Source organism: Pygoscelis adeliae, unplaced genomic scaffold (genome assembly GCF_000699105.1).
Source record: "Pygoscelis adeliae isolate BGI_AS28 unplaced genomic scaffold, ASM69910v1 Scaffold61, whole genome shotgun sequence".
Lineage (NCBI taxonomy): Eukaryota > Metazoa > Chordata > Aves > Sphenisciformes > Spheniscidae > Pygoscelis > Pygoscelis adeliae.
The window spans coordinates 1445105-1455878 of NW_008824010.1; the positions used below are offsets into that span (position 1 = coordinate 1445105).

The 10774-nt window shown below is 35.2% G+C and overlaps 1 protein-coding gene across 1 annotated transcript in view; it reads right to left on the bottom strand.

The window, feature by feature from the left end:
* TBCD (tubulin folding cofactor D) overlaps positions 1-10774 on the bottom strand; it is a 134784-nt gene that overhangs the window by 103531 nt on the left and 20479 nt on the right. Inside the window, exons 9-13 of the mRNA XM_009326126.1 lie at positions 8524-8656; positions 7225-7367; positions 6355-6415; positions 5772-5846; positions 2574-2668 (exon numbers count right to left, since the gene is read on the bottom strand). Coding sequence (XP_009324401.1) covers positions 2574-2668; positions 5772-5846; positions 6355-6415; positions 7225-7367; positions 8524-8656 — 507 coding nt within the window. The remainder of the gene's footprint in view (positions 1-2573; positions 2669-5771; positions 5847-6354; positions 6416-7224; positions 7368-8523; positions 8657-10774) is intronic.

The following is a 10774-nucleotide window of genomic DNA, read 5'->3' on the forward strand; positions in this document are numbered from 1 at the left end:
TAGCTTTCTTTAAATAACCTTTTAAGTGTGATGTCCTAAGATGAGTAGCCTATGTGTCATAATTTTACTATCAAGAGAGATGGAAGGATTACCACACTCTGTCTATGACTTCTTTTTCACCATCTTGTTCTACTGAGTTAAATTGTTGATTGACGTGGGTGACCCACATGAACTCTTAAGTCCTTTCCTGTATAACTGCTGCCTAGAAGTGGGTCCCTGTATCTTGAATTATGTAGTTACTTATTCCTAACTAGGAATACTACTTTGCATTTGTCCTCATTTCTTAAATCATTTTGTTAAGGACAATTTGAACGTAAGTCTATCTATCTTTCAAAGTACAACACAGTTCCACTTAACATCACTGCGTTAGCTTTTCTTCCAACTTCCAGAATTCATTCCTTTGTCTTTCTCCAATTATAATACACTTTGAATTTCTACATTAATAGTGGACTGGATAACTCACATAAAGCAAAACCGAGTAAGGCAGACTTGCAAATTAAAGTAGAATATACTGTATTTAGTCTGATTATTTTTTCAAATTAATTTAAATGGAAAACAAGGTCCATTAAAGCAAAAGGGAAAAAAGGGAGAAGGGACGATGTCAAGTGTGCCATGGCTATTCTGCAGCCTAGATCTGCTCAGCGATAATAAAGGTTTGACTCTGATGAAGATATAACATGATTTGTCATTGCCAGTGATATTCTTCGTTAGCTGCATCCCATTTTATGTCCAAGTCTTTCCAAATTCTATCCCTACAAATTCAGACTATCCTCTTACTCATCCTTCACAGTATCATACCTTTCTGCCTTCTGTACAACTCATTCTTGAGTATCAGATAACCAAAGGAGTTGCAGTTAAGTCAAGATGGTCTCCAATTTGGTTTCTTACCCATCTTCTTATATAACCACTGTTGGAATTCTTAGCACTGTTTTATTAAGAAACTTCCAATTCCTATAAAATCGTTTTTCCTTAGACCTTTATGCCTGTCTCTTTCTCAGAAAGACCCTGCTGCCATGACTGTGTTCTCTCCATCCCTTCCTCCCCTATCTTAGCTTTATATTCTTCCACCCCAGTAATAGAAGGCTACATCTTACGCAATCTGACAAATTAAAAATTTGCATATAAACCTATGTATATTAAAATCACCTTCACAGGTAGCAATATATTTTCACTGCACCTCTGCAGAAAAAGAAGAGTGTGAAGGATACAACTATCATCCCCATTCCACATATATAAAAACTCAACCTAGAAAGTGGAGAGAGATGGTTTCACAGCACAGGTCAAATCACTGGCGGAGCTAGGATTCACTCATGTCTTTTGCAGTCCTATACAATATCAAACTTGCATGAAGCTTCCAGTTTAGATAAAAAAAAATTCTGTTACACAAGGCTATCCTGATTCCTTGATAGAGGTGTACAGTTTTGGTTTTGTTAGAACTAAAATAGAGGCTTACCTTTGGATGACTTCCCATTCTTAAAGTTGGGGGTTTTTTTAACTGTTTCATCTTTATCATACAAGGGCAAAAGTAATTAGAAAAGGGAAAGCAACTGAAGGCTAGCTGCACAAAAAATCTCATATGCAAAACAGGTACTATATTGGATATGAACTCTTTTCATGGAGACAGAATAATAACTGTATTAAATACCATATTTTAGAGTTTCTTCTAGAACAAGTCAACAGATCTTCAGAATAGAAATGATTTGGCAACCTAACTTACTAGTATGAAACACCAGTTTTGAAACATTTTTGAAAATTAGTGTTCAACTTCTCTGTTCAACACAGGAGTACCAGATGAGAACAAAAGAACCATCTAGCCCAAGATATTGCTGTAAAAGTGCCCAATAGTGGATGTGTACTACTACATTATGCTTTTGTCATTTCAACTCTGTAAAATTTGACCGAAATCACAAAACAGAGAACTACTACTTTCACATTAATATCTCTGTACCTCAATGTATGTTGATACATAAAGGACACACAAAGAAACAATTCCTCTGCCCTGTTATTTTTCTTTCTACCCTGATATTTAAAAACCCATTAAAAACTTAAACAGTTCATTGTATAAATTACACTAAATTGGCCTCTGAAATTTAATCAGAAACAAACAGCATAAGCTACAAGCTGTAAAGTGCAAGTTAGTCATCAATTATTTAATATATTCTATTTAAATAACGACACTGACACAATATAGAGACATACAGAATTATTTTTATACGACTGTACAAAGAAACATGGGAGGGAGGAAGAAAGAAGAAAACCCCAAGTGTTGCCTTCACAAGGCGCAGCGACCTGGTTCAGGAGCGGCACGGCGACAAACACGGCGACACCCAAGAAACTAATGTCATTTTGGAAAGAAAAATTTATTAAGTATAAAAAAGGCACACCCAAGACATTGCTTTTGACAGAAGTACCTTAAATATCCCCATAGGCATATTTTTCACTCTAGAATTCAATACTACAGTCATTATTCAGCACACGCATCAGCAAATTCTAGTCTATTGCCACACATTCAATGTCTAATACTATAAATTGATAATTCATGAACTTACTAACATTTAGCAACTACAACTCACCATCTGAAATTCGGGAAGGGAGTAACAATCCTCTTCTGCCTAATTCAGCCAGAGCCAGGCATCCACCATGCCATGCATTGTCTGTTTCCTGGAAACTAATTTTAGAACAAAGACAAGTTTTGTTAAGACTAGCCTTCCCTTTTCAGATTTCATTTTTCATGGTGAATTCCTAACATTTTAAAAGACACATAATCCAAACCAGCATGTATTTATTGTGTTATTAATCCTGTTAGACTTCTAAAATATAAGAATGACAAGTTGAACGTGCTTTCTTTCCCATTTTGTGCAACATAAATACTGGTATAAACATGATCAAATAAGCAAAAAGACTATTTATCAATATAAAAGTAACCTCAACACAGAAGAGAACAATACCTGAAACTCACCCAGAAAAGGAAACAACTTTCTAGTACATTACCAAAAGATGCAGATTTACAGAACACACCCAAAACAACTAATGAATTTAGTGCCAAACACAGTCCTTAACTAGCAAAAGAGGTTCAAGTGATAGTTTCCAATAAATGCATTATATGAGCTTATGCAGTGAGCAAACAGCAGCGTTTGTCCACCTTTAAAAAAAATAAAACAAAACAGAGCAACTTGTAGTGAACGCAGCAAAAAATATCAAAAACGGTACACAATTTTTGGTGGACTAGCAGATAAAGCAGTGAAAAGGGGAAAGGTGGCATGCTGCATGACTAAACATGCAAAAAGTTGATTTTGTATTAAGCTAGGAATAGGAATTTAAGAATAAAACGTTGAACAGACAGACTAGGTCATATCAAAGCTTCATCTCTCCCAGCATCCTGTCTCTGACATGCATCAACAGCAGATGCTTAGCCAAAGACGAAGCATAAAGGATCATTCCCTTATTAGCCTCCTCCTAACTTTGGCAATCAGCAGTATGGAGACTTCCCAAGCCAGAGGTTGCAGGCAGAATGTCATATTTAATAACCTCTGATGGGACTCTCTTCCATTAATTTGTATAATCCCTTTTTGAACTCCCTTTACACTTTTGGCTTCCATAACATCCTGTGGCAATGACTTCCACAGTTCAATTATAATTGCCTGAAAACGTACTTCCTGATGCTTCCCAGTTCCTGCATTATGAGTGAATAGCAAACAATTATTCGCTTTCTCTCCTTCTTTCATATTTATGATTTTATATATCTTCATTATATCCCTCTACTTTTTCTTTCCACTTGGAAGAACCCCCCTCAGTTAAATTACTTTTCAATTATTCAGTTTTGTTATCCCTTCCTTTCCTAATAATATCTAATGTTCCATCTGCCTTCTTTTTTCTGACAGCTGCTGAGCACTCCACTGACATTTTGACCGAACTATCAGTGACTTCAAGATCTCTTTCCTGAGTAGTAATACTGTTTTACAGCCAGCTGTATTTGTCCTTAAGTGCATTAGTTTGCATTCATTAGACATTATATTTCATATGTCATTTACTGTCTAGTTACTTAATTTAGGCTTATATAACATTTTCTTTTCTGTCACCTTTAGTTTTCACTACATTAGCTAACTTTAAATCATCAGCTGATTTCCTCACTCCATCGTTCACCTTTTTTCCAGGATCCTTTATGAGTATGTTGAACAGCACAGGGCTCATACAGACCCCTGGGCGACTGTGCTGATAATCTCACTACATTGTGAAAAATGATCACTTATTTCTTCCCTGTCTCTTGTTTTTTAATTTATCTACATATAATAAATCCTTTCTTCTTATCCCAAGAGATATAACTTAAAGTGCCTCCGATGAGCAACTGACTTATTTTTATTTTGGTCACTAGATATTTAGCACAAAGAATACAGAAGAGATTCCCTTTGTCCTTGTCTACATTTGTTCCCAGGTGTTTCTGAAGAAAGCAGGTCACTCAGTTACTAGTTGGATTACTCATCCCTATGGCTTGAAAAACAAGAAAAGAAAACACAGTGAGTACAGGTCTTTGAAGCTCCAGGGATAATTGAGATCAGCAGCACCTCTTAAACTAATTACAGTAACACAGTGGAAGTATCGGCTAAGTAGATGCTTTCCTTGCAAGTTTTTAAGACTTTATACCGTCTTTTTTTAATGTGTTATCCTTTGAGCTGGTATTTTTAATTTGTACTCACAACCAATATGAGAAGATTTTTTAAAACTGAGTACAACTGAGTGACAAACTGAACATTACCAGTATTTTTCGCCAATAAAGAAATTCTTTTTGTTATTAGCTTTGTCTAAAACACTAGTTTAGATCTTAAAGGTCAAGTACTCAATGTAGACCTGATGAGCAATTTGATATAAAAAAAAAGCATATGATACTTGTTTAATAATTTAGTCCTTTACATGCTCTACATGGATGCAGAAACAAGACATCCAACAACATAGAGCATCAAAAGAACATCCTAACAGCTATATGTGATCAAACCAAAGTTTCAGCTAGCCCAAAAGCCTCTCTCTGACATGGCCAACAGCACATGCCTTAGGTATAGTGTAAGAACAAGCATATTGCAACACTCTCCAAAACACTTCCAAACTCTGGCAGATCGTGGACAAGTTTGCAGAAAAGAAAAACGTTTTTTGTTCAGGCATATATTCTTAGCATCCACAACATCCCGCGGCAAGAAGTTTTTACAGTTTAACTATATGCTGTATGAATAACCACCACCTTTTCTTCATTCCAAACCTGCCACCTGATACTTTAGTTCGCTTCTAATAATATAAAATCTAGAGGGCAATCATTTCCATGCCATTCATGATTTCATAAACCTCTATTATACCCCATTTATTCCTCACTCTTCCTAGATGTTTTAGCCTCTCCTCACATAGGGATTGCTTCTTATCTCTGCTGATCCTCAGAACTCTTTTGAATATCATTTCCAGTTCTACTGGAGGTGCACACAACACTCAAGACATGAGCACACCAGGAATTTTTAAAGCAGCAAGTTAATGAGCATTTTTTCATTTTTATTTTTCCAAAGTTCAACTTCAGTCCTTCCACATTACTTTAGAATGGGGTCAAGATGAAGGATTAGGAAAAATTTCTTTATGGAACACCCTCAGCACATCCGTGCCTTAGAAGCTTTTGAAATCTGGGAGAAGGGCACCAAAATTTACAGATTTTTAGACCTGTCTCCCTAACTGTTGTCCTCCTGTTTCATAAGCAGACATGTTTCAGATGCATGTAAAGCATGAAATAAGATTTTTACCTAAAACAGTCCAACAGAGACCCAATCACGTCATCTGCTAATTCTTTTGGAAGTCTTCCAGTTATTCTACCAATTCTACAGAGTTAAAAGAAAAAAAAAGCATACAGTGATTCATTAGTACTGCATTTGATGAATAAGTCCTATAAAAAATTCAGTTACTGGAAACTTACAATAAGATGACTAACTTCAAGACGACAATGCACTACCCTAACACCATTAGCCTAAAACAACAATCTCAAACTTGAAGCAAAAGCTACACTGTAGCAAACTGAAGACAGAAATACAGTTTTTAAAGTGGAAGAGAAAAAAACATTTTGAAGAAATGCTACTTTACACCCTTCACATCAAGTCTTATCCAGAATGTTTATTTCCAAACCTATCTGAAATTTTCCTGAAGACCAGCCCGATTTCATATCAGAAAAGGATACAAACATAGCTTTATACCATCAGCTGTGCTAAAGCCATTTGAAGTAACTGTGAATATTGACAATACACACAAATTATCAATTATGGATTACATCACACTGTATTTCTATGTTGTTTACTTTAGTTTATTAGTTTAGAGTAACCATAAGAAACCTACCCTTTTGCTGCAGACCACCTGACAATAGTGTCTTTGTCTTTCAGTCCAACCAACAATTGCTCTGCAGATAATTTTATTTAAACAAAACAGATTATTCTCATTTAACAACAGAAAGATTTCTTAAAATGTTCAAAATTCATTTTCCTCTTAATATAACTGCCTCAGTTTAAATTAAAATATTTGTATCTAGATTTCTTCTATTTGTCACACAAGTGCGACTTGAAATCGAAACAAGAAAGATGTCAACAATGTTTTCTAAAAGAGAAAATTTGGTTTGAAATTTTAAGTACTGTGGAAGATTCAAAATGGAGGTCATGGTGCTTTTTTCAGTGGTTCATTAGATTATTCAGTTACAAAAGTCTTCTGATGCAATTTTTGTCTATTTATTTACAGCATATCCACCAGCAAGCTAGCAGAGAACCTGCTGTATGACTGCATACTAATAAAAAAAATGCTGTTCCTTTGATACTACCACAGCTTAAAAATTTCAACCATAATTCTTTAGCTTTCATGTACAAAATTTTTTGGTTTTCATTATGAATTTTTATTCATCCTTCCATTTGTGAGAGGCTCAAGATATCTCTTTCATATTACTGGATAAAATTGGTAAAGTATATTTCAATTACTCTATTCCCCAACCCCACAACAAATGCTGCAGTATTGAGTTTCTGCTTGAGATGCTGAAATCCAAATCATTTGACAAAAATATAGTATATTTTACTCAGTTGCATAGACTGAAATTTCATAGTCTTTCCAATTGTTCACATTAGCACAGATACCCACATGACTTTCTTAGTCCTAAGCAGGTTGTTTTCCAATATATGTTTAATTTGCAGGCATTACAATAATTTCTGTCCAGTTTTAACACACCTACAACATTTTCAATCTCTCCTGGAATGTCATATTCCTCTTCATCGTCAGCTTCATTACCAGCAACTGTTATCATTTGATTCTGCACAACTGAACCCTGAGCTTGCAGATTGGCAGCCAGAGATCGACAGCCACGCTGGTATCTGCACAAGACACAGACACAGTTAATTTATTTTTCTGATTTAAGTTCCAACTGAAATAGGTACATACTGTCATAAAGCCTGCTTGTCAAGTTACTACACCTCCTGGTGTACAGCTCTCCAGTTATTTAGTGGTTGCTTTAAAGAAAAGGGAAAAGTATCCCATTCTCCTTCCTCCTGACCCAGTTGTCTCTTTTCCACGCTGAGAAAAGCTAGACTATTTAAATGGTTCCTTTTCATTACCTCTCCCTTTACTGTTTCAGTATAACCTCCTTTCCACTGCTGACAATAGAGGCAAAATTCCCATGCCCTAAAAACCTCTCCAAAACCTAAAAGAAAAATATTAATAAAATCAACTTATTAAAAATTGTTTTTTAAACGTTAAAGCTAGCTCAGTACTTTCTGCCCAAGCTGTACTCAGATATTTAGCCTGTGGTGTAGGTACATTCTTACAAAAGATATACTTTACATGCTAAACTGACTTTTGCCATTGGGCAAGGTACACACTCCACCTAAAAAGAATTTTCTATGCCTAAGGACGTTCTCAAAAGTTGGTAAAAGAAATACAATAAAAATAGTCACCAAGGGAGCCTGCAATTTTAAAATATCAGTGCGAGAAATCTAAAAAAGAGTTTGCCCTCTGGCAATAACTAAAACCAGACACCAAAACCTGACTAATATGCAAAATGAAAGTGGGATTGCAAGCCACTTTTCCCCTGTGAACTTTCTATCGAATCAGGGTAGAACTATGTAATGGAAAAAGTTATGTTCACTCTTACAAAATTGTACCAAATCAACTTCAGTAACAAAGGTCGCCGTCTTCCCATCTTTACCAAGTTATGCATTAAATAGGAACAGGCTTGTGTAATGTGCAACATGAAAAGTCAAAAGATTTGGCTTGTCACAGCACTAGTTTACTATACCAACATAGAAAAAAACTACAAGAAACTACATACAGTGGAAGACATCTGCTTTTTCCAAATAGTGCAAACGAAGAATGTGTTCATTCCCAAATAACACGGGGATTTCTTTCTTTCTCTTTTAGGGGAGGGGAGGTTAGGAGGGCAGAAGGACAGTAGTCAAATGTATGGATTTAGGTATTTTTAAAGTTTTTTGAATGCTTTTGCATTTTTTTTAACTGTTTCAGCTTTAAACTAACCTCCATTTTGCTACCTTCGGTTTCACAAATGTCAGTCCAAGTCGTTGAACAAGTTTCATCCCTAGCTTGCGAAGAACCATCTGATTACTTTCTGACAGCTTGCAGTTATCAAGACACTCAAGTACAGTAGCAGCTGTAAAAGAAAATAAACATGCTAGAAAAACTGTTCTTAAAAAAATCTCAGTAAGAAAACTTTGTAAAGTTTTGAAAGTTCTTTAGAAGATTTAGATCTTTAAAGATATTGCTGAAATGCAAATGCCTTATTACCTACTTTCTAGTAGGTTTGACACTGGTCAAACAGTGGTAATATCCTTCACCTACCGAACAGGAAGGATTGCTTTAAGGATTACTTTTGACTATGAAAATTACAATGAATCTAGATTCTGAGAGTATTTATGCCTCTAATTCTCACTGGAAGCAACACGTTCAAGTATCTTGAATATCTCAAGTATCTAAGAATTTCCAGTAGTCTAACAGAACCAGGAGTCAGAATTCATTTACTCTGCAGCCAGTTTCTCCGTACTAAGAAAGCGTTCCCTTTTCTCATTTATTATTTTCAGGCAGCACCAACTTAACTCCTCCGGCACAGAAATTTTTATGATGAGGAATGTCCATAAACATTTAGACATGAGAAATATTGTGTATGTGTAAACAATCAGCAATAAAACCTTTCATTTGGGTACATCAAAGGTAACAAAGTTATTTGTCCAGCGAAGTAAAAAAAACATAGACGAAAAGAGAATCTTGGATTAATGAGTAAAAAGTTCCAGGATTCAAAATTTTCACAAGGAACACATTCCTGTCACAAATAAAATAGTCCTTTTGCATTTTCAGCCTGAAACAATTAATGATTGTTTTGAAGGCTGATCATTAGTTAATAGAGACTAACAACTTGGGCTCTGAAGGACCTATCATTCTTGCTATAAACACTGCAAATATGGAATCATACTGGCAAAATACTTTGCAACCTCTTACTCCAGTCTTGTATCAAGGTTTTCAAAATATTAAGAGATCAAAGATGTAACAGCTGTTTCAAAGTCTGAGAAATTGTAGGACATGACTTAAAATTCTTCTCATTTTTTAACAAAGGCTTATGATTTATCCTGACATACTAAAATATTAATAAAATTATACACGCGGACAAAAAGGTAAAGCCAGTAACAAAAAGGTAAAGCTAGTAATGACTATTACTTCGTTACCTTTCAGCAACCTGGATTTTTTTGCAGTTGTAAAAGCTAGAGAGGCTAATGGTTTAGGAGGAAGACACTGCAGAAACATCAGTATTCACAGATAGAAAAAAAATTACGACTATATAAATATAAGCCTCTTTCAAGTCCTACCAACTCTTGAATCACTAAAATATCTACAGCCCCATGCAAATGGCTTTAGGACTAGTGCTTATTTTTAAATCAAGTTCTACATTGCAAAAGATTTCAAACAGTGTTTTCCTTTGACATTTGTCTATTTTTTTCCTATTTGATCCTCAGATATGTTATAACCAGTAATAATTAAAAATCTTTGATATTTTTTGTCTCTCACATTTTCTTTTCCCCAACAGTTTCTGTCTGAATATTTGCTTCTTAGTTGTGAGCATTCTATCTTTTCTATGGTAAATTTATTCGTTGGTATGCCCCTGATATTTCTCTCATTACCAGACTCATAACTACTTAATATTCTTTATATATGCCATAAGCCAAAACATCTAATTTTACAGCAGGGTTAATGTTGTGAGCCAAATATCTGCTTTCATATCGATTATGACTATTGTGTTGTACAGTTGCATCTTTTAAATTACATAATTTTGTGTTACACCATATTTTATCTAGCCTATTTATTATTCTGCTTATCTGGTAGTCTTATTACTCTAAGCTTCCGCAGTGCTGTCTGCTATTTCTATGCAATGACATTCCTCAACATTTTCTGTTTGCTCCTGACCAGCTCTACAGCACATCTGTCATTCCATTCTGTTTGTCTTCACTATCTTATCTCCATCTTTACCCATATCTCAGGCATTTTGTAAGGAAGCATCTGCATCTCAGACTTAGTAACTGGAAGAACTAAACTGTTTCCAACACTAGATCTACAGTTTCTTCTCGGAAGTCAAAATAATTCCATTAAGTGAAATCATAAGCATTCTAAAGTGAGTTTACATCATTGCTTCATTCCCGTGAATAGCACAAACCGCATTTCTGGTGCTTTGGCAAGCTCCACAAAACCCACAAGGTCTTTTGTAGTGTTTTGTAATTAGCCA